The sequence below is a fragment of the Myotis yumanensis genome, unplaced genomic scaffold, assembly GCF_028538775.1.
Source record: "Myotis yumanensis isolate MYYU_CA2020_CCGP unplaced genomic scaffold, mMyoYum1.0.hap1 SCAF_5, whole genome shotgun sequence".
Classification (NCBI taxonomy): Eukaryota; Metazoa; Chordata; class Mammalia; order Chiroptera; family Vespertilionidae; genus Myotis; species Myotis yumanensis.
In genome coordinates, this window is record NW_027223756.1 from 22,268,267 (window position 1) to 22,295,379 (window position 27,113).

The following is a 27,113-nucleotide window of genomic DNA, read 5'->3' on the forward strand; positions in this document are numbered from 1 at the left end:
CACAGCAAGTGATCTGTCCCAAAGTTGGAAGGGCAGTCTACTAAAGATCTTGGACTGGAACCTACTGATTTTCCTGCTTAAGGCAAAATGCCCCTTGTAACTCATAAGTTTACCGCTTCGGTGGAGCTCATCATCTCCTTGGTCCTAAATTTAAAGACCATTTGCTGTGCTTTATGAGTTAGGAGCTGTGGAAAAATGAATCTCGTGAAACGTTTCTGTTTTCCCGGGTCCATTCCAGCACTCAGGTCTTGCGCCCAGCTGCTATGTCATCTCTTCTCCCCTGTGGTTGACATTTCTTTCATGAGCTGACCTTGATTAGAGATTAGATTTGGTCTCAGTGGTGATCTGGATGACCTCTTCTTCCATCTCAGGTAGGAGGGCCAGGCCTGGATTAAGTCCTTGAGAGGATGCTGCATGTAATCAACTCCACAACAGGTAGCCAGTATGGTCTCAATGCTTCTTCTGTAGGGTCAACTCGTCCACCTTGCTGTTTCTTAGAACCAACTACTGGGAGAGATGTTGAACCAAGAGACTTCTGTTTTGTTAAATAGTGAAAAAGGCACTAGTTCCAAAATATATTTGAATCTGTTCACAATAGGTATAAAACAAATATACAGAGAGGGCAAAAGCAGGCTTACAGCTGTAAGTATGCAACACACAGAGTTTATTCTTATATTATGATTTATTTATTATTGTACTATTTTTATATGAACAACTGTAAACCTACTGTTGCCTACCCTGTATATAAAAAATGAGAGGGGGTGGGAGTAGATAATAACTGCTATTTATTAAGCTTTATGTGCCAGGAATTTCTTAAGTTTCAAACATATTATTTTATTAGTTCTCACAGCTAAACAGTGAAGTAGGCATAATGACCCACACTATGATGAGCAAACTGGGTCTTGGAGAAGTGAAGTAACTGATTCTAAGACTACAGAGCTAATGGTTAAGGTCCCCAGATGTGAAGACATAAAGTTAAAATCTCCTCTAATTCTGAGAGTCTAGAATTCCAACTTGTTCTGCTTGCTCCTTTGCCTTCCCTGTGGTAAGAGGACAGGAAGTGAGCAGGAAGAATTTTCCTTAATTGCAAGAGTGGGGAAGAGTTTAGCTCAAGCTTAAAATAAACAACTGTCTTCTCAGAGTTGTCAAAGTAAATTGTGTCCCCAGAGACATTTAAAGGCAATTTGATCACACATTTACACCTGGCTGCAGTTGGGGAAGCTGGTGTCTGTTCTACCAAAAGGGGTTTGAATGGAGTTTTATAAGCAGTACTTTGAAATGTTTTGCATAAGAAATGACTTTGTACATCTTAGTTAATCCTGGCCATCTGGAACTTCACTTGCCATTTGAACATTCATTTAACCACTTTTTAAAAGTTTTCTAGTTAAAGAAGAATGGGAAATGTCCAATGAAAAGCTAGAGAACAGACCTTGCAGATAAGTCTATTCCTATGAGATGAAACTGCATTCATCTACGAACACTGTCCACCTAGGTTTGAACCAACAACCCTTTCTATTGAACGTGTTGTAATTCAGCTCGGTTAGTAAAGCGTGCAGATGTGTTGATTGTGATGGAAATTTTCCAGTTCAAAAACTTTTGGTGACTCCTCCTATTCATAGCATCAAACACCTCTAAGCAAATGGTTCTCAAAGTGTGGTCCCAAATCAGCAGCAGCAGCAGTATCTGGGAACATGTCAGAAATGCAAATTCTTGGACCCTATTCCAGACCTACCAACCTCTGTTTCCAGTTGATTCTGATGCTGGCTACAGTCTGAGAACCAGTGCTCTGAGACCTGCCCCTCATCCAGCCTTTTAAGGCATATTTACTTTTATTTTCTTACAAACACTATACTGTCCAGCTATGTCAGGGGTGGGCAAACTTTTTGACTCGAGGGCCACAATGGGTTCTTAAACTGGACCGGAGGGCCATAACAAAAGCATGGATGGAGTGTTTGTGTGAACTAATATAAATTCAAAGTAAACATCATTACATAAAAGGGTACAGTCTTTTTTTTTTTTTTTTTAGTTTTATTCATTTCAAACGGGCCGGATCCGGCCTGCGGGCTGTAGTTTGCCCATGGCTGAGCTATGTGGATATAGGGATATACTTATGTAGATATATATTTCATATTGGTGAAATATATATTGATATGAAACATATATCTATAAATACTTTATATATATATTTGAAATATATAATATTTCTGTCTTTTTGGCCACGCACCTGTATTGCACTTTCTCCTCCACCACTCTTACCTAGTCCTAAAGTCCTACTTAAAAGACACCTACTAGAGAAAGCCTCCCCATTGCTCTATTAGATATGACCTTTCACATCCCCAAAACATGGTCCCACATTCAGTGTAATTGATTTTAATTGGTCGTGATTATGGGCTTATTCTTATTCAACCCATTTTGTGAGTATGTACTCTGTCTCTAGCTTTGCACTTAGCATTGGGGATACAGGGGTGAGTGAGACAAACATCTCTGGACTTTATAAATCAGTTAGGGGAAGACTTTCTCACCTCGCACCCTGCTCTTAGAAGGAGTGCAGGTGTCTTGGACTCCTGGGTGTCCCCCGTCTGTTAAGTTGCGGTGGGCAGGGTGGAAGGGGATGTACTAGTCTTCTCCCATTTGTATAGGGTACACCAGAGTATCATGGCACCCACTCTTAAGAGATAATGGCACACCACAGCACATGCAGAGGAAATGGAGTCCTGCCATTGGCAAAAATCACCTCCTCTTGACCAGGGTTTCTCAGCTTCAGCACTACTGACGTTGTAGACCGGTTGATTCTTTGTTGGGCGGGTGGGAGAGCGGGGGGCTGTCCGGTGCATCTAGCAGCCTCCTGGGCCTCTGCCCACTGGATGCCAGGACCATCACCCTTCCCAGTTGCAACAACAATAAATGTCTCGAGACATGGCCCAGTATCCCTTGGCAAGCAAAATCAACCAGGGTTGAATATAACTGGGAATGTTTCTACCTATAGAAAGTGAGGCTTCAGAAAAATATAAAAGCCCTCTTCAGATGTCCATAGGACCACTATACAGAAAAGGAATAGAGATAGAAGTTTTAACTGTAGCCAGAGGGTAAAACTGGAAATTACAGAAAGCAGTCTTGGAAGAAACAGTCTTAATTTCAGGATCGAGTTAAGTTCCCAATGTACTATGGTAGAATGGTGAATTCCCAGTCCTTGGTGCATTCACGCAGGCTTGGATACACTCATTGTGGACAGGACTGGGGACTTCAGTTTTCTGAGATTTAGTGTTTGCATGTTTTGATTGTTCCTAAAGTGGCTTGTAAAGATATAGAATAGTCCCTTGGGGACTTAGGTGAGGTAGTAAAGTAATAGTAATGAGGGTAACATCCTAGCCCTTGAGTCAGGCTCTCTGGGCTAGATCTGGTTTTTACCATATGTGGGACCTTAGACAAATCCTGACACTTCTGTGTTTCTTTTTGCTCACCTGTGAAATGGGTACTTTTATAGTCCCTATCTCAAAAGTAGTTTTGAGGACTTATTGAGACAATACAGGTAGAGTCCTTATTAAGTAAATGGATAGCACCTTTTATTATTAACTCAGCCAGGTTGTTTTGCCTGACCTCCAAAGAACTTGCAAAATTTTTTAAAAATCTTTATTGTTGAAAGTATTACATATATCCCCCCTTTTTTCCCCATTGACCCCTTCTAGTCCGCCCTCACCCCCGCCCCAGGCCTTCACCACCCTATTGTCTGTGTGTATGAGTTATGCATATATATGCATACAAGTTTTCACTAGCTACTTCTGTCTAATGGTGTTATGCATGTGTTTTGGGGGCAATTTATGGTAGGAAAAATACTTTTCTTACTAGCAGGGGGAATATAATCCAATTATAGGAACTAAAAAGCAGCCATAATAGATAAAAATCAAATGATCAGATTTTTAGCTAGTCCTTGATTTACAGACAAAAGTTAGAATTTGTAAGGAAGCGTCATTAGTCAGTTAGCACTGGAATTCAGTTTTTATTAATCATTTTATTCAGTAATATTTATTTTCATCTACTTTATTTAGATTCTTGCATACAGCCTTCAAAAAGATGTTTATTTTTCTAAATTCTTTGTTATAAAGCAAAGATTAAAAAGATACGAGGAAAGATAATAGGGCAGCTGCCTCAGGGTACCAAGACCTTGGGAATAATCTTGAACCCTTCCTAGCATCAGGTTATTTTCTCACAATCTTTGCTATTCCTTGGCCTGTAGATGCATCATTCCAATCCTCTGTCCTCACGTGGCCATCTTCTCTTTGTGCATGTCTGTCTTTGTGTCCAAAATTCCCTTTTTATGAGGATTATCAGTCATTTTAGATGGAGGCCACTCCAATGACCTCATTTTAATTTGCTTAGCTCTATATATACCCCATTGCCAAATCAGGTCACATTCCAAGCTACTGAGGTTTAGAGCTTTAACATTTCTTTTGGAGGAAGGGGACACAGTTCAACCCATAACAGCAACTTAAGCAAAAAGAGCATTTATTGGCAACATATAAGGTGGCTTATTAAATTAAAGCAAGAGTTACAGAATAAAGAACGGAAGGGGCAAGAGCATGGCTTCCCAAAAACCCAGGGAAAGGAGCTAATCTCAGCCCCGCCAGGAACTTGCTGCGGGAATAGGGTACCGTCCCTGACTGTCCCATCTTTGTGTCACTCTGCATGACGTCTAGAATCCCAGGAGACACTGATTGGGTGACTCCTTGGCTGGAGATGTCAGAACCCGATAATTTGCTTTCCCAACACCCCATCAACAGACAAGAGATAATTCCCCAAAGACAAGGGATGCTTTTACCAAGAAAAAAGAAGGATGCTAAATGGACACAACAAAATCTCTAATCTAGTCCTCTAGCAGGAAATGAGGGAGGGAGCAAAATTTGGAAAAAAATATATTTCCATACACACCTAATTCACCATCTCTATGTTAATAATAAGCCTCTAATGATTATTGGTGTAGCCATTCAGAAAATAAAATTGCCACTCTGACATAATGTGCTTTTCTTATAAGTCAAGAGCATGGAGGGAATTCCAGATAATCATCATTCTTCTATTACTGGGTTATATTTAGTTAGAGTTGGCTATCATGTCAGTTTCACACACAGAAAAAAAATGAGTTCCTGCCCAGCTGGCATGGCTCAGTGGTTGAGCATCAACCTATGAACCAGGAGGTCATGGTTTGAATCCCGATCAGGGCTCGATCCCCAGTGTGGGACATGCAAGAAGCAACCGATCAATGATTCTCTCTCACCATTGATGTTTGTATCTCTCTCTCCCTCTCCCTTCCTCTCTGAAATCAATAAAAAAAATTTTTTAAAAAGGAAAAAGAAAAAGAAAAAAAGAGTTCCTGGCTAATCCCCTCTTCCATTCTTCAGGCTCTTGTTCCTTGCACTCTGTTGCAAGTCAAGACACCCACTGTCTCTCTGGCCACAGGAAGCACAGTGTAGCCAGCTGCTCCCTGATGCCTTAGAAGGAAAAGTATAATCCCCGCCCCCCATCTCCCAAAGCACCCACTAATCATGCTTTAAATTTGGCCTCTCCTTCACATTCCACCCTCTCCAACTCCTCCCACCCCCACCTCTTCAAAAATACTGCCATTGTTATATTAGTTATGCTTTGAATTAAGAAAAGAAGAGGTGGGGAAAATTAACAAAGTGAACTACATGAAATGAGGGGGGTTGGGGAGTGGCTCATCATTAAATGGTATAAAATCTCAAAGAGGAGACTTAGCCTTCAGGCTGTCTTTTTGCACTTTAGATTCTTGCAAAGACAAATAGCTGATAGATCTACTGTGATGTTTTGCCTGTTGTCAAATTCCATGAACTGCCTGGACATGGAAGTGGTGATCTCTAAGGTTGGAATGGCATGCAAGGGACAGTCTTGGAGTTAGAGACTTGATCATTGAGTGGGGGCAGGTTGCATCTCTATGTGGAGGTAAGAAGAAAGCCAGTATCATAGGCAGAACACAGACTCAAAGAAAGATGAGCAGTGAGCCCTGTGAGGAAGAGAAGACCTGATAAAGTGGGTGAGGTGGTCTCTATCTGTAGGTAGGAAATGATGAAACAGGAAATAGTTGAAATTTTGCATTCTTAGAAAAACAATGAAATAGTCCAGCCCAGAAGTAACACGTGTCAACTCTGTTCACAACTCATTGACCAGACCAGTCACTTGGCCCTACCCAACCACAAAAAGGCCAGGAAGCGCATGTGCCCAGAAAGAGGGGCTGGGCATACTTAGCGAACAGCAGTAATGACTTCCTCTTGTCAAAATGCCAACTCCAGTCCTTCCTCTGGAGATCCTTGGTATCTGCATTTTAAATAGGCCTCCTCGGGTGAATCTCATGCAGGGGAACAGGGTGGAATCCCTGGATCACAATGTAAGGAACATTGACTTAGCATCACTTTAGTATAGGCAGGTGATCAAGAGAATGGTGACAGATCCGAGACAGTTCTTAGAGCTCAGATGTCGGGCCACGAGTGAATCACCTCAAGTTGTTATCAAAGAGGATCACAGATGCCAGGACATTGAAGCCCAGAGGGCTGGACTGAAGTTCCTCAAATTCCCAGGCATGAGAGTACTGTTGGAGCTGTGTCTGAGACAGGGAAGACCCTCAGCTGTGCAGGCGTTAGCAGTGGAAGAGGGATATGGAGCTGGCTCTAGGAAATGATTCTCAGATGTGATCGAAAGTTGGTATTTATATTAGCAGAAACTCATTGGCCAATAAAACATAATTTATTGTATAATTGCTGTTTTCTTCCCTCTGTTATTTTCTCTTGTCTCTCCCCTTCTTCCTTCCCTTCCTCTGTTACCCACTCTCCCCCTTCTCCCCCATTATTTTTTCTTTTCTTTCTTCCTTATTTTTATTTTCAACTTCCCCCTCCAATTTTTCTCTTTCCCAATATTTCCTTTTCGTATCTCCCTTCTTCTCCCTCTTCCTCTCCCATCAATTATTCTCCCTCCTTCTCCCTCTTTCTTCCTCTCCCTTGGCACCCCCCTCCCCATTCTCTCTCCAGGTATTATGCCATCTGCTGCCAGCCTTTGGTCTATAGGAACAAGATGACCCCTCTGCGCATCGCGTTAATGCTGGGAGGCTGCTGGGTCATCCCCATGTTTATCTCTTTTCTTCCTATAATGCAAGGCTGGAACAACATTGGCATAATTGATTTGGTGAGTAGACCCCACGCAGATCCCACTGGCCGATTCCCTTTGTTTGCTTGGGATTCTACATAAACAAATAGTATCGAGTTGGGTGGATATTCTGAGAAAGATTCTGACAGTGGTCTGCGCCATGACAAGAATAACAACAACAAAAAAGCAAGCTAGCATTTTTTAATGCTTACTGTATGCCAAAAAGTATGTGAAATACTTTACCTATACGCCTGATAGCATCCTTTGCTGATCTCATTTAGATGAGAAAAGTCAGACTCAGAAAGGTGAAGTAACAGGCCCGCTAATATGTCTATTAAATAGCAGAACAGGTGTCTGAAGCTTAGCATTCTGACTCCAGTGCCCCAAGAGGTCTTCATCCTATTTCATGCTGGCAGTCTTTGAGGCTTTCAGTGATCCACAGAAAATGTGTCATGTGAGTGGAAGCTTTTGGAGAGCAAAGAGAGCCCTGGACAGGAGTTGAGAGCTGAACCCCAAGTCAGCGCTCTCACTGACCCACTTCCTGCAAGGCTGTGATCCACTGGTCCCCAGTGGAGAATAGTGTCTTCCAGGGTTTAGAGGAATAACATGATGGCACATGTGTCAGGCACTCACCAACCCCAGTCTAGGTGGTCTTTGAGAGTCATCCAGCTCTGACATACTATCTTTGCAATACCAAATTTGTGACTAAAAGCTATGGTCTGGATTCATTACCAAGGCTATACATTCCCTAAGGAAGCAGTCAGGTTGTCACTGTAAAGTTGATCCCAGGACCATCTCATGGTAGGAAGGGGAATGGTGAGGAGAGATTGAGAGCAAGCTCTGGCCAACAGAACCAGTTAGAATAGGAGCTGCCCCTTCTTCTCTTCACCCCATTTCTAGCCCCTAATCTTGCCTTGTTCTTTGTCCAGGAAGGAATACCCAAACCAAGGCTGGGCGAGGATTTGCATGTGGTATGTCAGAACAAGAGTTCCCAGGGCTTCTGAGAGCAATGCTGGGGACAGAGGAGTGGAGAAGTAAAAGGGGACCCATACAAGAGAGACTGTATGGATATTTTCTTGAATCCTGTCCTTCTTCTTTCAAACTTTCAGTTTTACTATTCTTGGGGAGAAATGAAATTCAAGTTTCCAACAACCAATATAATAATGGCCAACAAATGAACACTTCTTGTGCACCGAGCCCCATGTTAATAGTGTCCCTATTCTTATGAACCTCAATGAGGCCCCACAACAAGGCTATGTATATCCTATTATTATCTTCAGGAAATGAGGATCGGAGAGGTGAAGTTATTAGCTAAAGTTACATTGGTTGAGAGGGGTGGTCACTATATCTAAGCCCAAGCTTACTGGGAACCAGTGTATGTGTTCCTCCTGTCTCTACTAACTTACTCCTTAATGGATAAAACCTGTGGAAGCATAAGCTTTTGTGCATCAGAACTTTTAATAAGGGCACAGCACTTTTACCTTCATATGTAGACTTTTAAGGGAAATAACCTAAGGGATTTTTGCCCGTTTATGAGTGAGGCATCCCCTATTTACTTTGTGGAACTGAAGGTGTGGCATCTCAGTGTCAACATGCCTAGTATTTGCTCCATGATATTGTGACTGCATTTTATAGCTTTCCACTCATTTGCACAGTGAATCTGCCCAGAGAAAAGCTAGCAGAACCTATGTGTTCACAATACATATACAGTTGATTTTCGTTATTTGCAGTAATTACTTGCCACAAACACTAAATTAGCAAATACTAAATCTTTGCTCCTTGGAGAAATACAAGGTTAGTTTTCTCCAAGTCTCTGGTCACAATATTTTCACCAACCAATCAATATATAATATATGCTGCATGTAAGAGAGGCCCATGAAATATAAGATGACAGAAAAATTGAAAATAAAATAATGGAAAAATATCATATACAAACACTAACCAAAAGAAAGCTGGTATAGTTATACTGTTATCAGTGATAAAATAAGTTTAAGGCAAGTTCAATTACTTGAGATAAAATGAGATATTTCATAATCATAAAATGTCAATTCAATAGGAAGATATACTATAACCCTATAATAGACTATAGGACAAGATACTAACTCACACAAGTAATAACATATGTGTGTTGTATATATTTTTTATTCCTATCTTCATTTATGTGTAATATTCACACTGGATGCAGGCTGGCCTCAGGTACAGAAGTGTCATTTTGTTACACAGCTCTCTTTAGCCAAGGGCTCTTCCCAGAGAAGGCTGATAATTAAGAGTTCAGCCTGCAAAATTCATAATTGGGAGTAAAGACCTTCAATCCTGCAAAAGGGATCTAGTGTACCACAGCATCCAATGCAAGTGAGGAATGCAATGCAATCAATGTAATTCACTGTATTAGGGAAAACGCACATGATCGTCTCATTGTTGCAAAAAATGCACTGAAAAAATTCAATATCCGTTTATGACTTGTTAAAAGTCATAAAATCCAACTTTCTCAATCAAATAAAAAGCATTTACAAAAAACTTAAAGGTATCACACTTAATAGTAAAATATCGATAGCTCCCTTCCAAAAACTAGGAATGTAAAAGTGGTGTCCACTCTTACCACTTTTATTCAGAATTTTACTGGAGGACTTGTCAAGTTCAATAATGCAAGAAAAGATGTTATTAATAATAGGATGGAAGAAAGGAAATTGTCATTAGTTACAGATCACATGAGTGTGCATGGAGAAAACTCAAAAGAATCTAGAGATGAGATATTAGTAATTCATTAAACAAAGTTGTTGGCTACATAGTCAATATACAAAAAAAAAATCATTGAATTCTACCTCCTGGCAACAAATAATTAGGGTTTATAATTTTAACATCGTACCATTTGCAATAGAATAAAAAGTCAAATACTCAGGAACAAACCTAACAAAAGATGCACAAGACATTTACACAAAACATATTAAATAATACTAAAATGAAATTTCAAAGACTTCCATAAAGGGCAAGGATTATCATGTTTGTGAATGGGAAGACTTAACATTGTAGAGATACCCGTTTTCCTCAATCATTCTGTTTTAACTCCAATTGAAATCCTTAAAGATATTTATAGAAGTTGATAAGCTAATGATCAATTTCATATGGGGATTGTTAAGATTATAAGAACAGCCAACACAGTCTTGAAGAAGATGAGTCACAGTTTGAAGACTTTTACTACCAAATCTACTGTGTGCAAGCATACAAGACGGGAGGACAGGCAGGGCTCCACTATTGGCTGGGTGGATAGAATGAAGAGTGATTTTTGTCCCTATTTTATTTCTACTCTTTACTGGGGTTTCAGCCCCTCTTGGATAGATAAGCCCTCTGAGCCCTGGGATCTGGCCGTATTCTTTCTCTACCATCAGGGTTGTAGGTTTATTTTTTAAAAAAGAAGAAAGCTGTGCTGATAAACCTTTTCTTTGCTTTTTCCTTAATTCATTTATTCTTTCTTCTCTTTCCTTCCCTGTTCCCCTCCCCTTCTTTCTACCTTCATATTCTCCTTTTCTCTTCTTTTTCCTCCTTTTTCTTTTCTTACAATTTTCCTCATTCCCCTCCTACTTTTTCGCCTTCACTTTTTTCTTCCCTTTCTCTCTCCCTCCACCTCTCAGATAGAAAAAAGGAAGTTCCCTCAGAACTCTAACTCCACGTACTGTATCTTCATGGTCAACAAGCCCTACGCCATCACTTGTTCCGTGGTAGCCTTCTACATCCCGTTTCTCCTCATGGTGCTGGCCTATTACCGCATCTATGTCACAGCCAAGGAGCATGCCCACCAGATCCAGATGTTACAACGGGCAGGAGCCCCCTCGGAGGGCAGGCCCCAGCCGACAGACCAGCATAGCACTCATCGCATGAGGACAGAGACCAAAGCAGCCAAGACCCTGTGCATCATCATGGGTTGCTTCTGCCTCTGCTGGGCCCCATTCTTTGTCACCAATATTGTGGATCCGTTCGTAGACTACACGGTCCCTGGGCAGGTGTGGACAGCTTTCCTCTGGCTCGGCTATATCAATTCTGGATTGAACCCCTTCCTCTACGCTTTCTTGAATAAGTCTTTTCGACGTGCCTTTCTCATCATCCTCTGCTGTGATGATGAGCGTTACCGAAGACCTTCCATTCTGGGCCAGACTGTCCCCTGTTCAACCACAACCATTAATGGGTCCACACACGTGCTAAGGTGAGTGCTTAGGGGCTTGATAGGTTTGGCTTATTTGTGTGAGTCAGAAAACTGGGTCACAGTCCAGTTTTCATTCTCCAGACAGGCTGTTCTTGAAAACCTGTGCAGTGTTTGCAAAGATGAAAGAAAATCTACCATCTGGTCATGGAATAGAGTATTGGGTAAGGGGAGATTGACCTACATTCATATCCATTCTTCATAGTTCTGTGACCTTGGGCAAGTCATTTAACCATTCTGAACCTTAATTTTGTTTTTGTAAAATTGAGATTATAACTATGATATCTACATTACAGGGTTTTTGTGAGGATCACATTAGCTAATATATGGAGAGCACCTGGTACAGAGCCTGACTTCTAGTAAGCACTTAGTAAATACCATCTACTATTATTTATAGGTAGCATTTTAGGGTAGTGGTAAAAAGCATAAGTTTTAAGGAAAAATAGACTTTATTTTGACTCTCAGTGCCATGACTAACCATTTATATAATCTCCCTTGGTTTTACATTTTTCAAGTATAGAAAAAAGTGGGAAGAATGATAATGTCCATCTCACAGGGCTCTTGTAACAATTGGAGATTGTATTCACATAGTCTGACAAGTAGAAACACTCATAATATTACTAATGATATTATTAATATTAGAAGTAGGCATGATAACATATTGCCTGATATCCTAAGAGGACCATAAAATAACATGATAAACTAAAATAAATAGAATAATAAATATGCAACAATAATACCACGTGATAAATGTTATAACGGATATGGACTGCTGGAGTGGGGATATGAGTAAGAAAGAAGCTGATTTGGCTTAAGGCAGCAGTTCTCACTGTGGGTCGCAAAATTACAGTTATGAAGTAGCAACGAAAATAATTTTATGTTGGGGGTCACAACATGAGGAACTGTATTTAAAGGGCCAGAAGGTTGAGAACCACCGGCTTATGGGAATCTGGGAAGGCTTCATAGAACAGCATTTTATAAGAAGTTGAGACTTGGAGTGAGATCAAGGAAGCCACCCCAGGGAGAGAACAGGACCAAGAAGGAACTGGGACATGCACGTGTTTTACCCAAGATCACCTTGGTTGATGGCGGTGAGAGGGGCTTTGGAGTTGAATGTTCTGTGGTTTGTCCTGCTGCCTCTTTCCAAACCCTGAGAATTTTCTGGGCACCCCAGCCTGGAGTTGTTCTCAGCCGTGAAAAGACACGTGTGTGGTCAGTGTGTTCATCCCGTAGCCACGATGCACTGTCAAGGACATTTTCTTTCTGTCCCCCAAGATGCGCAGGAATTTCTAAAGAGCAGTCCCTTCATTGAGAGAAGCATTTACTGTTTCCGATGGTGACGATAATCAGCTGTCCTGGCAGCTGAAAATGGAGGCATTTTGATTTGCATGTGGAAGAAACGAAGTGCAACTAGGGATTGCGATGAAATATAAACACCTTGCCTCAGGGGCTGCTCAGAAACCTGCATTCAGTTGTCTGCCACCAGCCTGGGCAGACATGTAGCTAAAGCCTGGTATGTGTCCCGATTCCAGCTGGTGGAAGGGCCTCCAAGGCTACTCCTCGAGGCTGACATTCGTAATAATTATGCCTTAGCGAGTGTCATGGAAAGGCTCCAACTATAAAGTAAAATGTGTGTGCAGGAGCTTCTGTGTGGGTGCCAGATCGTTTTTAGCTGTTTGAGCTCGCAGTTAGTTGCCTGAGCACAGGCTGTCGACAGCTTACAGAGTGTGCTTCAGCAGTGCGTGTACTAAGCCAAGTGTTTAGAACCTGGGTGGCCTTTTCCATAGAAACAGTCATAGAAAGAGTTTGGGGGTTTCTAGCGCAGCCCAAGAAACCCTACTTTTACGATTCTTAATATGTATGGTTTTGTCCCGGCTGCCTCTGGAAATCTGCCATGTGATTATAAAGCAGAGACAGCAGTTTAGAGATGGCTTGTGGATACATTATTCCCACCTTAGTCCTTGCATTTATTTCTTCATGGTCATGAAGAGTGCAGGAGGGGGTTCTGAGATACGTTTCTGTGGGGCTGGGAATCTTCTAAGAGTGGGGGCAGTCTATCCCAAGAGAAGAAGACTTGAAACCTGAATTCGCTCGAGTGTAAACCTTGCAAAAACAGGAATTCCTGCCTGTTTAATTCGCTGCTAATACCACATACCCAATCTGTTGCCTGATGTATATAGAAACTTGAACTCTTGCTGACAAAATTAACAAATCATACAATTAATTCTACAGGACAATTGTATTAACACAACTTAAGAAACATTTTACATTTTTCTTAAAAATCCCTACAAGTGGGGACATCAACAAATTCAGATGAATCAAAGGAATATCAAACCTAAACAATCAAAAGTAAATCAGCTTTTATCTTTCTATTCCCTTGCCTTTATTTTTGTTGGCATTTGTACTGCTTTAGACTATATAATTCCTTATTTAACTTCTATAACACCAAATGTTCCTAAGGGTAGAAACCATGGTTTTATTTATGTACCATATACCTATGAAACAGTAGATGATAAAATGATCGATACATTTTTGCTGATGAAATATCTTCATGATTGTCTTCAGACTAACGAAAAACTAAAACACTCAAAATTGAGAATTATCTGTTAGTGTTTTTACCATTTTATTTTTCCTGAGACTCTAAAAACTATAGAGGACTTAGTCTGCAACCCAGGAATCACACTGGGGAGAGCCAGGTCATGACAACCTGGAGTTGAATGTTCCATGATTAGTCCTGATGCCTTTTTCCAAGCCCTGAGAATGGGGAGAGCCAGATTGTGAAAATGTGGGGCCGTTTTTCTTCTTTTGAGAGAACGGGATTTGACTTTTCCAGGTTGAATTGAAAACAGGCCAGCCTGACCTTAGTGGTTTAGAATAATAGGTCTCCCATGCTCGGTGCTATCCTTGGGCCCTTGGACTTACATCAACATTTTACCATTAAACAAGCAGATGGGTAGCCAATGAGATAAAATATGCTTTTGCAAGATATTCTTAGAGGACTTTGATCACTCAGATTGTACTAACGTACACAGTAGTAGGCAGTTGTGCTTGGTTGTTTTCTATTGGATATATGTCGTCTTTGTGCTATCCAGCCCACAATCAAAATGGAAGTGAAGAGCCCTGTCTGGTGTGGCTCAGTTGGTTGGGTGTCATCCTGTGCACTGAAAGTTGCCTGTATGATTCCTGGTCGGGGCACATGCCCAGGTTGCGGGCCACAGTCCTCAGTAGGGAGCATGTAGGAGGCAGCTGATTGATGTTTTATTCTCCTATTGATATTTCTCTCTCTGCCTCTCCATTCCTCTTTCTCTAAAAATCAATAAAAAAAATTTTTTTTAAATAGAAGTGAAGATACCATTTGGTTGGCTGATTAAATAGTTTGTCTAGATATATAGGTAACATAGCCTTTTAAAAGGTTTCTAAACATGAATTATTGTTATATAAATGTTTCTTAGGGGAGTGTTAATTTGTGTGCACACATATATTAGAAAGAGGCATAATGCCAGCATCTGGGCAGTGGATTCTAAGAGGTTCATCTTGTGTGTGTACTGGTCCTTAGTGAATTTGGAGCCAGGTTCTCTCTATTTGTCACATGCTTAACATGGTCCTACAGCTGTTTTCCTCATCCATCAATCTCTGTCTTGTCATATAGGAGTCACTTTTCCCATTCTACGAAACGCACATAAAGCATAATGCAGAGAAGGGAGGAGATAACCTAATGAGGAAACATTGGTTGTGCTTCTAATCAAGTTGGGAATAAGACAAGGATGCCTTGTCCCCTGTATGTTCAACATTGTACGTGTAAAATCCAAATGACAGAAAAGAAGAAATATGAGGTATAAAAACTGGGGAAAAGGAGTAAATTTACCGTTACTTTAAAAATACGTGATCATCTACCAGGAAAATCCTCTGTAAACTGTGAAAACTGAGATATTTCACAAGGAAGCCCAGACGTTGTTAGATACTAGACTACACTCCAGAAATAACCAACTAGAATGAGAATTAGGAAAGACACTACCATCCACAGAAGCAATCAAGTTACTTGAAAATGTAAAAGAAAGATGTGAGACCTTCATTGAAGGAAATTTTAAAACTTTCCTGAAGGAGAAGAGCAGGGGCTTAGTAAAGGGTTCACTCTGAACCCAGAGGAGATTGCTATAAATTCCAGATTTTCTTTTGAAGTTACAGGAAACTCATCAGAAGTCCAGGTTTGCAGATACTGGAACTTGATTTATTAGGTTCTGAGATTAGATTCACGGTAACCGTGTACTGAGCATCCAGCATGAGAATAGAATGAGAGTTGATGCCACAATGAGCTCACAGACAAGGAAAGAGACTCATAAGCAAATAATCACAGCACAGTGGACATCACTGGAGTTGTGCACAGTTTTAACAGGAGCTGTAGGGATCGCTACCCTAACCAAGAGTTTCCTTGTTATCACTGATGATGGTCATCTAATCCCCACTTCTATTCCTGCAATAAGAGAATATTATTACTTGATGAGTCTTCTCAATGGTTAGGCAGCTCTAGAGATTAAAAGTCTTCTTTATATTGAGTTGATGTCTCCATCGCTGTGACTTCTAATGGCCGTAGTTCTGTCTTGAGCAAGAGAAAACCAAGCTACATCTTTTTTATTGAAATGACCTTTCTGTATATTTCAGTGATATGTCCCTTATGAGGCTTTTCTTTTACAGTGTGAGTATCCCAATTTCTTCCGTTACTCTCCATACAATATTGTTGAAGGTTTGGAGAACATGCTCATGTCCCCTTACTGATAGCCTTCATTTTTATTTTTCTTGATCATTTTTTCTTTACAGTATGGTCAGCAGACCACTCACATTAGACTCACCTGGGAACTTAGTGAAAACAGAGAATTTTGGACCCATTCACTGAATTGGAACAGGTTTGGGAAAATGACATTGTTGCCAGCATGGCTCTTATGTATATTAAACTTTGAGAACCACAATTTTAGAATTTCATGAATCAGAACAGTCCAGTGTATACTAGCATTGATTGTGCTTCAAGGTTAAGACACATTTTATAATTCTTACATTCTTTTAGACTCTCTTAAAGGTAATGATTTTTACCTGACATTAACTAGTAAAATATGAGAGAACATTTCTTCAGAAGCTTGCCTTACTCAGTCATTCTTCAAGTCTTCAGGCCAAGTAAGTCTCCTCATTTGGGAGGCATAGTGTGACCATATAGAATAGATTATGACTACATTCACATGGATGACATACACATGGTGATAGGAACAAGTCATATTGATTTCATTCTGGGGTTCTTTGTTCGTTAGAATGCCAAGGATCTTGCCAGTCTTTTTCCCTGCTGTATCCTCAAAACCTAGTAAAGTATCAGGAACATTGTGAGGCTTGACACGGGGATGGAGGAATGATTCCATCCCTTCTCCCCGGACCTAGCTTTTCTTCTGCTTAACTGTCTATGAAGATTAGCCCAGATGATACAAGGCAGAGTAGGGACTAGGGTGCTCATGGTGACCTTACAGATTTTCTCTACCTGAAATCTGTTGAGGATTCCAGTTTTGATTTTTTGGGTAAATAACCCATGTCCTGCCTATCTCACTACCTCATTGTGAAAATCAAAGCAGATAATGGATGTGAAATTGCTTTGCTAAATGCAAAGTTCTGTCCTCATGGGAGAGAGAATTATGTTACAAGAACAGACTATTTATAAGTTAGGTAACACAAGCAAGGATTACATGCAATGTTTAACTTAAGGGATGGGTTTCTCTCATGCCTGGCTTGTATCTCTTCCCTGGTTCCCCAAGCTTAGACCTTGCTCAGATCTAGGACACTCACCCAATTCCCAAGAAGGCCGAGAACTTCTGCAAGCACTTCCCAGAGAACTTGTTGTCTGTCAAACTTGGCCCTTGGCTACCATCCTTCATCACCCACCTGATAAACAGGTTTTTCATTGACTTGGAGATCCCTAGAGCTATGCTGTGCAATAGGCCAACCACTAACTACATTCCAAGTGCCCAGTAGCCACATTGAGTAGCTGCTGGGCTAGAGAGCACAAATGTGTAATAGTTCCATCATCATAAAAAGTTCTCTTGGACAAAAGCTCTAGATGTAGCTGAGCCTTCTTTTGGAAGAAGGCAATCTGTGCTGTTCCTTGGGCTTAGTAACTCTTATCAACCCAAGCTCAATAATAAATGAACCAATTCTAGCAGATACTCTATGTAAGTCTTTGACATTTCTGTGCACAAGATTAGTATATTCAGACTTATATATGGAATCAGTAGAGGAGGAAATATGAGGATAGAGAAAAATTGCAAGTGAGAAAGAAGCAAAGAGAATGACATTCCCACAGGAGGAAAAAACAGCAGAAGAAAAATAAATTCTTCCTGATGATCACTCCTGTTATTTTCTTTATAAATAACAATGACTAGAATTTATAGTTGTATTTATTTTTTTGTTTTCTTGTTTATTAACAGTCTCCCCAGTCAGACTGTCAATAATGAGGGCGGGTAACATGTTCATTTTATTCCCCAAAGTTTCCCCAGGGTGTAGTACATTGTTCAATGAATATATTTGTTGACTGAATGAATAAATGCTTTTACTAGACCTTATTGTAGATGGTGTATACTCAAATAAGTTTTCACTACTTTTTAAAATATTTATTAATTCCATAACTGTAGAGTCATTTTTTTCTCTGTGAAACCACTTGCCACCTTCTAATCTCAACATACCAGAATGCCCCTTTTAAGTAGAGTTTTTCACACCATGGATTGGAAGGTTACCCATGGATGAGGAAATAATTTAGGTTTGATTGACTTTGGATCTTGAGAGGGTTCTGCTAATGTTGGAAAGTTGTTTGACATTTAAGAGCCCCTTTTTATGGCCTTTACCTTGAACTTTGGAGATTACAAATGGATTCAACATTTACCTCATTGTATTGAGCCAAAGCAGACTTAATCTGGATGAATCAAAGATGAATGAGGATGACCTTGCCCTGTCTCTCCCAACCTCCCTCGGGGCTGGTCACATAATTTTCAGGCCCAGTGAAAAATGAAAATGCAAGGCCTTATTGGTCAAAGGATAGGGGGAAAATGCCATTAAAGTATTAAAATGAAAAGCCTTTTTCTTTCATCTGCAGTCTTTCTCTCAACCTTCATGGTGTATTTACCTTTTCTCTAGTGAAAAAATATATATATATATAATATAATTTTCAATTTTTAGCATAAAATTTATCATTTATCTTTATATTGTACAATGGCCATTTTAAATGCCATTACAAATAAGAGCATTAGACTTGTGGAGTCACTAAAATTCCACAAATTGTATTTTGTAGTGCAGACATGCTTATGTATTTTGTTTTTATCAGACAGTGCAAAAGACTAACAGTTTTTTTATTTCACTTCTTGATACACACACATTCAACTGTCTAACTTCAGCTACAGATGATAGAAGGACTTGAAGCGAAAGGAACCATGGTTTGTCCTCATATCCTATTTTCAGCATAAGTGCTTGGCTAATACAGGGAAGCAACATGAGTCCGAAAAGGCTTGATAAGGCTCCTTGGTGGTTCCTGTTTCTTGGAACAACATTGCTTTCTTTCTACATTTGGCAAGTTCTGGTTCAAATGGAAAACGTGGCCTCTCAGGGCTGTCAGCATTCCCAGTTACTAAGTCATAGAGCTGTTGATATGAAATATGACCACAATTCTGGTGGACCCCTGGAATTCAGCAAGACTCAATGTGAATATATGGTAAGCATGTTATAGAGGATGCCAACAGAGAGTGATGGGAAAGAGGAAAACTTTTCATAGTTATAATGTGTTTATTTTGTGGGGGTTTTTTTGTTTGTTTGTTCTGTGTGTGTTTTTTTTTTTTGAGTCTTGCTAAACTCTTTGTTCATAGTGGGTCTCCCAGAATTCTGTGCTCCTGAGGCATCACAAATGTGATTGGGTGGCAAGGAACTACAGTGCACACATGTACTGGGCCACCTCTGCTCACATGCACTCTCCATGGGCCCTTCAGCCTTCACAAGTTCATAGATAGAGTTATGAAAAATTTCAGGATCATGACAAGCAGAGCATTAAACCAAGCTCTGGGTCCCTGTGTGATTGCACTAGTCTCACAACCCTGGAGCTGGTCCTCTCGCCTGTCCTGCTCCAATCCCAGCCTCCCAGAAAAAGGTGGCTCCTGTGGCGACCACACCAGGACAGTAATGAGAATAACAACCTCAGGAGAGCTCCATGTGCCTCACCAAATATAACTGGAAAAGTTTGGTGATCGGGTGGCTTAAGCTGCCCTCCGGTATGCCCACTTCTGGGCCACACTGAGGAGGCTTAAACATTACCCCCTCTACTGAGGCATAGTGTTAAGAAAAGTCCTGTCTCTGACTTAGAGGAGGTGAACTTTGGTATGTTATCGAAGGGACAGCCCACCAGGTGTAACCTAATGGTCGTAGGTGCTAGAGTCTGGCACGCCTGGGTTACTGTCCCGACATCTGTCACTTACTATTGATAAATGTTGGGTCTCTCTCTACTCATCTATAAAATGGGGATAATATTAGAACCTATCTCCTAGGGCAGTGGTCGGCAAACTCATTAGTCAACAGAGCCAAATATCAACAGTACAACGATTGAAATTTCTTTTGAGAGCCAAATTTTTTAAACTTAAACTATATAGGTAGGTACATTGTTATTAACTTAATTAGGGTACTCCTAAGGCTTAGGAAGAGCCACACTCGAGGGACCAAAGAGCCGCATGTGGCTCGCGAGCCGCAGTTTGCCGACCACTGTCCTAGGGCTTTTGTTAACATTAAATATGATACAACATATGTGCAGAACTGAGCCAAGCTCCTGTTACCCAGCAAGCACTCAGTGAATGGAAGCTGATACAATTGCTGTTATTATGATTGTATATATAGTATCACTGCTATCTTGGTTAAACAACCTTATCTAGTTATTTTCTCAGCTTCCTGATAAGCATTTCTTAAGAGAGGAGTCAGTGGAAATCTCTGTGTTCTACTCACTGCTCTTTAAACAAGGAATGCAGTGCTCCCTCTGGTAGAAGAAAAGCCAGAAATGAATTAAATTAACTTACAATGTGTATAAATAATTGTTTAAGTAACAAGAGACAAGACTTGTTTCCTGGGTACATCATGCCCTGTGCTGAACAGTTGAGACTATTATTTTGAATATGTCTTATGGCTTTTAAATTAGGCATTTCTTTGATCCAACATAAAGACATGCAAACCATGTCCAACAAGTTGGGTATATTCTGTGTGCATATATTCCTCCTTTGGTTCTGCATGTGCACCTGTTGTTGGGGTGTTAGGGTTCTGTGTAGCAGCCCTCTGAGACTGGTGCCCACAGTAGAGAGGGGACAGTGCATGGCACCCTGTAGGGCAAGTCCGCAAACAACACTCAGCTCAGAGATGCCCAAGGTGGTTTACCTGAGGTCCAGAATTGAGACAGTGTGGCGTGGTGCTCTGACCCTCGACCTTGGCTGCACACTAGCGTCACCCGGGAGCTCTTAAGTAACACCTGAGCCTGGATTCTACTTGCAGAGATTCTATTTTAATCGGTCCGGGTGGGGACCAAAAATGTGTATGTGTTAGGAGCCCTGATGGGCAGCAGGATTGAGAACCACTGGTGCCATGGAAGCAGCAGGAAGCCTGTCTCTCATCTCTTCGATCACCTCATAGTCATCATCTCTCTGCACCAATAAAATGAGGAAATTGAAGTAGAAAATGCTTCAAGTTTAGGCCTAGCTCCATGTGTTAAACTACTGAGATAGTGTGGGTTTAAAGCAGTAATTAATTCTCTCTCTCCCTCTCTCTCTCAATAATTTATTTCCAAAATAGCTCAATATTTTTTTAAAAAAATTTAAGTTTTGTTTTTCAATAACACTTGACAAACTTAGTTTCAGGTGTACAACATAGTGCTTAGACATTTTTATATCTTATGAAGTGATAAATCAATTACCCATCTGACACCATACATAGTTATTAGAATATGAATGACTATATTCCCTGTGTTCTCAATTGGGGACTGTTCTGTTTACCAGGGCACATTTTGCAGTGTCTGGAGGCATTTTTGGTTGTCACGATCGGTGGATGCTACTGGCATCCGGCGATAGAGGTCAGGGATGCTGCTAATCATCTGACAATGCGTAGTACAGTGCCCCTCCCTCCAACAAAATTATGCTGAGGTTGAAGAACCCTGCTTGAAACTACTCCTCTGGGCTTCGCAACAAAGAGCCTCCTCCCCTCTGCCAGGGCACAGCAGGAGAGGTCTTCTGGCAATGCCAGGAGGAGCAGATGCTTTTATCGGCCCACTGCCGTGCAGCCCAGCACCATGTGGGCCCTCTTCATCTCCATCCATTCCCAAGACAACATAAGGGAGACAACGCTGTTGAAGGCCATTGTTGTTTCTGGGGGGAAGGGCCCTGCATTTGTGTGGTTAGAGTGCAGGCAGTAACCTTGCAGAGAAGCCCTCCCCACAGGCAGGCTCTATGAGCATGTTCCCTTACAGCGTGTACTTGGCAGGGACACAGCCCTCCCAATTTAGTCAGAGCAGCTGTTCAGGAAGGAATCGCCTCCAAAGCACACTGAGAGCCACCAGAAAACCACGCCCCGTGTAAATGAGGTGTAGTCCGCAGTGGAATGCTGCAGGTCCCTGGCCCATAGCAGGTGTCGACAAACTGGAGTGTGTTCAGAAGAGGGTAAACACCGTGATTTCTTGGTGGAATTCATGACAGATGAAGAACAATGTAATAAGCACTGTTTTTCTGTATGCGAAGGCTGTTATGGGAAAGAGGGACCCGGCTTGTTCAGCATGGGGCCAAGGGAGAGAGGTAGGATCAAAGGATAGGAGGTTGAAGAACACGTATTTTAATTTAGGACACAGTGCACATTTTAGTGCACAGCTGCCTTACTAGGGAATTCCTAATAAAGGAGGAGGAAAGAGGCGGGTGACCACCCTGCACTTAGACGGGTAGCTGACCATCAATCACTGCAAACCTTGATCATTAGCATCACTGAGGAAAGGCTGGGAGACTGAAGATGTTCTCAGACCCTTCCTTTGTGACAGTGTGTTACAGAACCGCCAGAGTCCTCCCACAGCGCAGTGCAACACAAGGGAGTAACGCCCACTTCAGCCTGACACACGTTTTGTTTGGTGGAAGCCGGGGACCTGGAAAGATTACAGTAGGAACAGGCATGTCAGAGGCGATACGGTCAATGTCAGGGGCCGTTCTTTTCTGCTTTATGATTCTTCTGGCAATCTGGCTGGTGGGGAATTTAGAGAAATCTAAGGCAGAACTACATCCTGGGCTCTATAGGTGCTCAGTGCTACACGGCTGACTTGATGCCCGAGATTCCACTGGAGGAAAATATTGTCATATCCACCCATCAGGATATGTGTCTGTTGTTGGAGGCCCTCATATGAATGGAATTACTGTTTAAAGATTTGTAGGGTGAAAGAACCCTAGGCTGTGATTAAGGAGACATGCCCTCAATCTGGTTTTCATGTTCTTCCTTTTTCATGGAGAGAGTTAGGGCCAGGACTTCAGGTTCTGAAAACCCCAAGGCAGGACCAGTGTAGGAGGAAGCAGGGGACTGGTGGCTAAGAACACAGGGCTTGGTGTTTGCTGGACTTCAGGTCCTGCCACTTCAAAGCTGTGTGGTCCCAGGCAAGTTTCTTGACCTCTCAGTGCCTCGGTTTCTTCCCGTGCCAAATGGAAGTGGAGGTGGTTCTAGCCTCATGAGACTGTTGTGAGGGTCATGTGAAATACTATACATACAGAGCCTGGAATACAAAGTTATTGATACCTTGTGCTCTCGTTATCCTCTTCATCATCTTTCTGGGCAGCATGTAGGGAATACAGGCTAGTGGGACAGGCTCCTGCTTCTGGAACACTGGTCCATTGTCAGCACAGGGTCTAAAGGGAAATGTTTTGGTGTCAAAATCGCCATCATTTACATCCTCCTGATAAGGGACAAGTTAGTTCCTGAGCAGTGAGTTCAGAGGGGAAGGAAACGTACTTTAGTTGCAAGGATAGAGGAACCGTGAAGAAGGAGCAGTGTGGGACATTCCAGCTGCTGTCCTAGTAACAGTGCTGGGAAGCCAGCTTCCACCCCTGTGTGAGGAAACCTAATGAGAGGCTTCTGGTTATATAAACAAACCAACGGAGGGGCTCTATTCAACCAAAGAGCTAAGAACTTACTTTCCATAAAAAGATTCTAGGACAGTCTTTTCTCATTTCCATGCCTATTGCAGGTTATTTTTAACAAGATTCTTCGAAATATTTCACACTTAGAATTGTTCTTAGAGAGCCTTTTATTCTCTACGAAATGGGTGAATCTATATTTTTATAAACCTAACAAATATATATGGTGCCTGCTTATGTTCCTGTTATCCTTTTTAGACTTTTACTTCCTTTGCTGGCTGGGATAATAGTTTTTTCCTCTGTGAACTAGCATTGCCTGCTTTAAGTTTCTGACTTTGGAGAAAGGAGTATGTGTGTATGACTACATACACACAAATATATATGTATTTACATATGTTCATACATATGTACACACATATATGTGCATGTATATGATTGTCAAGTAAAATAATCAGGAATTATTTGGATTTAGAATTTCTGGTCTAGTCATCACTATCTTTACCTTCATCATCATCATCATCATCTTAGAATCTACAATTTACTAAGCACTGGCTCATATACCAGGCATTGATCTAAGAGCATTGCATGCGTCATCTTGCTGAGCAGGTGTTATTATTCTCGTTTTACTAATGAGGAAACTGAGACTCAGAGAGATCAAGTACCTTGGGCAGAGTCCTGTAGTTAGTGAGTGGTAAGGCCAAGATTCTAGTGCATGTTCATCTAGTTCCAAAACCTTGCTGTTAACCATGAAACTATGCCCCTTGCTAGTTATCTGAAAACTCTTGAAAGAATACAGAACGTTTGCTTCTCAGGCACAGGAAGGACTTGAGAAGTGATCGGCTCAAATATCCCAGCCAGTGCAGTTATCTCTTCTACCACTTACCTGGGAGGGAGCTGCTGTCCCTCTTCCCAGTGAGGGGCAGCTCCTCATTATTATCCAGAGCAAGGCATTCCATTGTTTGAACAACCATAGCTGTTGCAAAGGTAGGTCAGATGTTACTTCCCTGTATATTAGCATCATTAAAGTTTAGCATTTTATAGCTGGAGACGGCAACAGAGCTCCAGCAATCCAGTGGTTTTTAAACAGTTTTCTTCTGGTGTAGAAATCTTTTGTTCCAATAGACTCTTCCTTGGACCTGTGAACAATAAAACTACAACTGCTTTGATCAAAACAGATCTTTATATGGGGTGGGGCGGGGGGGTCACAAAATCATGACCACTGACCCCATCCCGCCAATGTTTCGTGTAGCCTTTCCATGAAGTTGTTAAAGTCTTGTTAAGAATAACCTAAATAGACCACTAAACAGACAAGAATATTGAACCCAAAGGGCTTCAGTCTTGCTGGTAAAGATCAGAATCCAAGCCTCAGAATTTCTAACCCTAAATCTCACGTATTCATTCATCTATTACCTTTTTATTACGTGCTGAGTATGGTCCATGCACTGTTCTAGGCAGCGGGGATTCAGCAGGGCACTCGACAGGCAAGACCCCTGCCATTAAAGAGTACATCGTAGAGATTTTACCATCTCACTTTTTTTGATGGTTCAAGGCCTGCTTTTGGATTCCGTTACCCACCCCACCCCCCAAACACACACACCACACACACACACATAATCAGACCATCCTGGACAACTTCTTCTGCATTCTTCTTCCCGAGCTTTCCAGAAGACTGGCTTTAGGATGGTACTCAAGGCTGTTCATGTATTTGGTGATTTTAAAGTGTCCTTCCCTCGACAGTGTTGCAAATTATAATTCTTTTTCTACCTCTGATTTTCTTTGGGACTATGTGTACAATATAACTATGGAGAGAGAAGCTATTTCATATGTCTCATTCAAGAGAATGGAAAGGCCATTCGGGCATGTAGGATCCTAAACTGTCAATGCTGGCTGGATTGAGTTGAGTAAAATAATCCTGAGCAACATAGAGTGACGTGCAGTGGGCAGACAGTGAAGGGCATACAAAGCTTCTCTCACTAAACCCAATCTGGTTTCCCAGCTCATTTCCTTCAACTCTCCCCCAACCTAACTCCCTATGCAAGACTGATCTGTTTTCCTCAAATAAGTAGTGGATTCTCCTGCCTCGGGATTATTATTTCTGCTGCTTCTAAAGCTCTTCCTGGCTTTCCTGCCTGTCAGGAGCCTACTCTTCCTTGAGGTGTGGTTTCAGTACAGCCTTCTAAACTTTCCTGGTCCCGCCCCCTCAGTCTTGAGTGACAACAGTGACTTCCTCCTCTGGGCTCTCTTTCCCCCTGCTTCTCCTTCTCCTTCTGGAAGCTCAGCTCCTTCCCTGGGATCTTAAGGACTTTTATGCACCTGACACACCCTTCACTCCTCTAGGCAGCTTCTCAAGAGCAGGATTTTTTCAACCTGCCAAGTCTAGGAGTCCAGGATGCCTGTCAGGTGAAGGTGCTCATTTCTTGGTGCTGATGCAGTGAGACTTCGAGTTGGATGGCCTGGTCTGGATCATGGCTCAACCTCTCCCTAGATGTTGGACATGGGCAAGCCTCATTCCACTCAACTAGAGCGTATGGAGTAGGATTATTGTGAATATTCTGTGAAATAGGCCATGATTTGCTTATTTAGCAGTCATTGGCACATAGTAAACACTCAATAAATGTCGGCTGTTTTCCTTACGGGTCCATTCTGTTAAGGCTTTTTCTCCTAGGTGTTTTTAGGTTCTATCATATAGAAGTAGTTTAGCAGAAAAAGCAGGCAAACCGTCAGATCCCCCAAAATTCCATGTTCCAGTCCCTTGTCATTTAGGAATTATGGTAGGCAATGGCAAATAAATAAATAAATAAATAAATCTCCGAAGGACATTGGTTTGTCGGTGGAGCAGGAGGGAAGCAGATGCATTGGGATTAGAACAAGCCATGCCCACTGATTTGATCTTGCACTTTGGCTTGTTGAAAGATGGACATAGCTGAGGCTCATGATGGAATTAAAGAGCCCCTGGGAATACATTTTGTCCCGAGGCCACAAGATTAGGCCTTCCAAACTATACAGACTCAGCTATTTGTGGTCCTTTCTGCAAGTAGCACAAAATAGCAGAAAAAGCTGTGGCCTGAGATCCTAGAGCTTCCGCCCAGGGGATGCGTTGGTTTATGTCCTTGCCACGACATTATGCTCTCTGCAATTCAGTTTTCTTATTATCTGATAGGGGCTGTTGTCACTCACCTGCTGCCTTCCCAAGATTTTACCATATCGGCTTTCTATTGTCTTTAAATACACTTTTACTCTAAAATATATTTGTAAAGGAAACTCTGTAGCATGATCTTAAATGCAAAACCATGTAGAGAAGATGATTAAAAATAAATGCAATGGAAACGAAAAGTTAATATTTGTATAAATTATTATTAAAATTTAACTTTGTCTTATTTGCCTGTGAAAGTCTCTGAGCCTGAGGCCTGCTCTCCATTGGTTGGGTCTGAGTGGCTTGTGAAAGCCAGAGAGCAGCCAAACTGAGTCTTTCTCTAAAGTTACCAGAAAGATCACCTTGATAAGGTCTACAAATGTTTAATCACTATATTTTACAGCTGAAACTAATATACTGTTGTATGTCAACTGTGAAAATAAATTTTAAAAAAGAATCAAAAGAGATTAAAAATAATAATCAGAAAGAGTGAAAG

The 27,113-nt window shown here is 41.4% G+C and overlaps 1 protein-coding gene across 1 annotated transcript in view; it reads left to right on the forward strand.

The window, feature by feature from the left end:
* The window catches only part of HTR4 (5-hydroxytryptamine receptor 4), a 141,994-nt gene that overhangs the window by 82,815 nt on the left and 32,066 nt on the right, over positions 1 to 27,113 (forward strand). The window contains exons 5-6 of the mRNA XM_070414643.1: positions 7,032 to 7,185; positions 10,776 to 11,344. Of these exons, the coding sequence (XP_070270744.1) occupies positions 7,032 to 7,185; positions 10,776 to 11,344 (723 nt within the window). The remainder of the gene's footprint in view (positions 1 to 7,031; positions 7,186 to 10,775; positions 11,345 to 27,113) is intronic.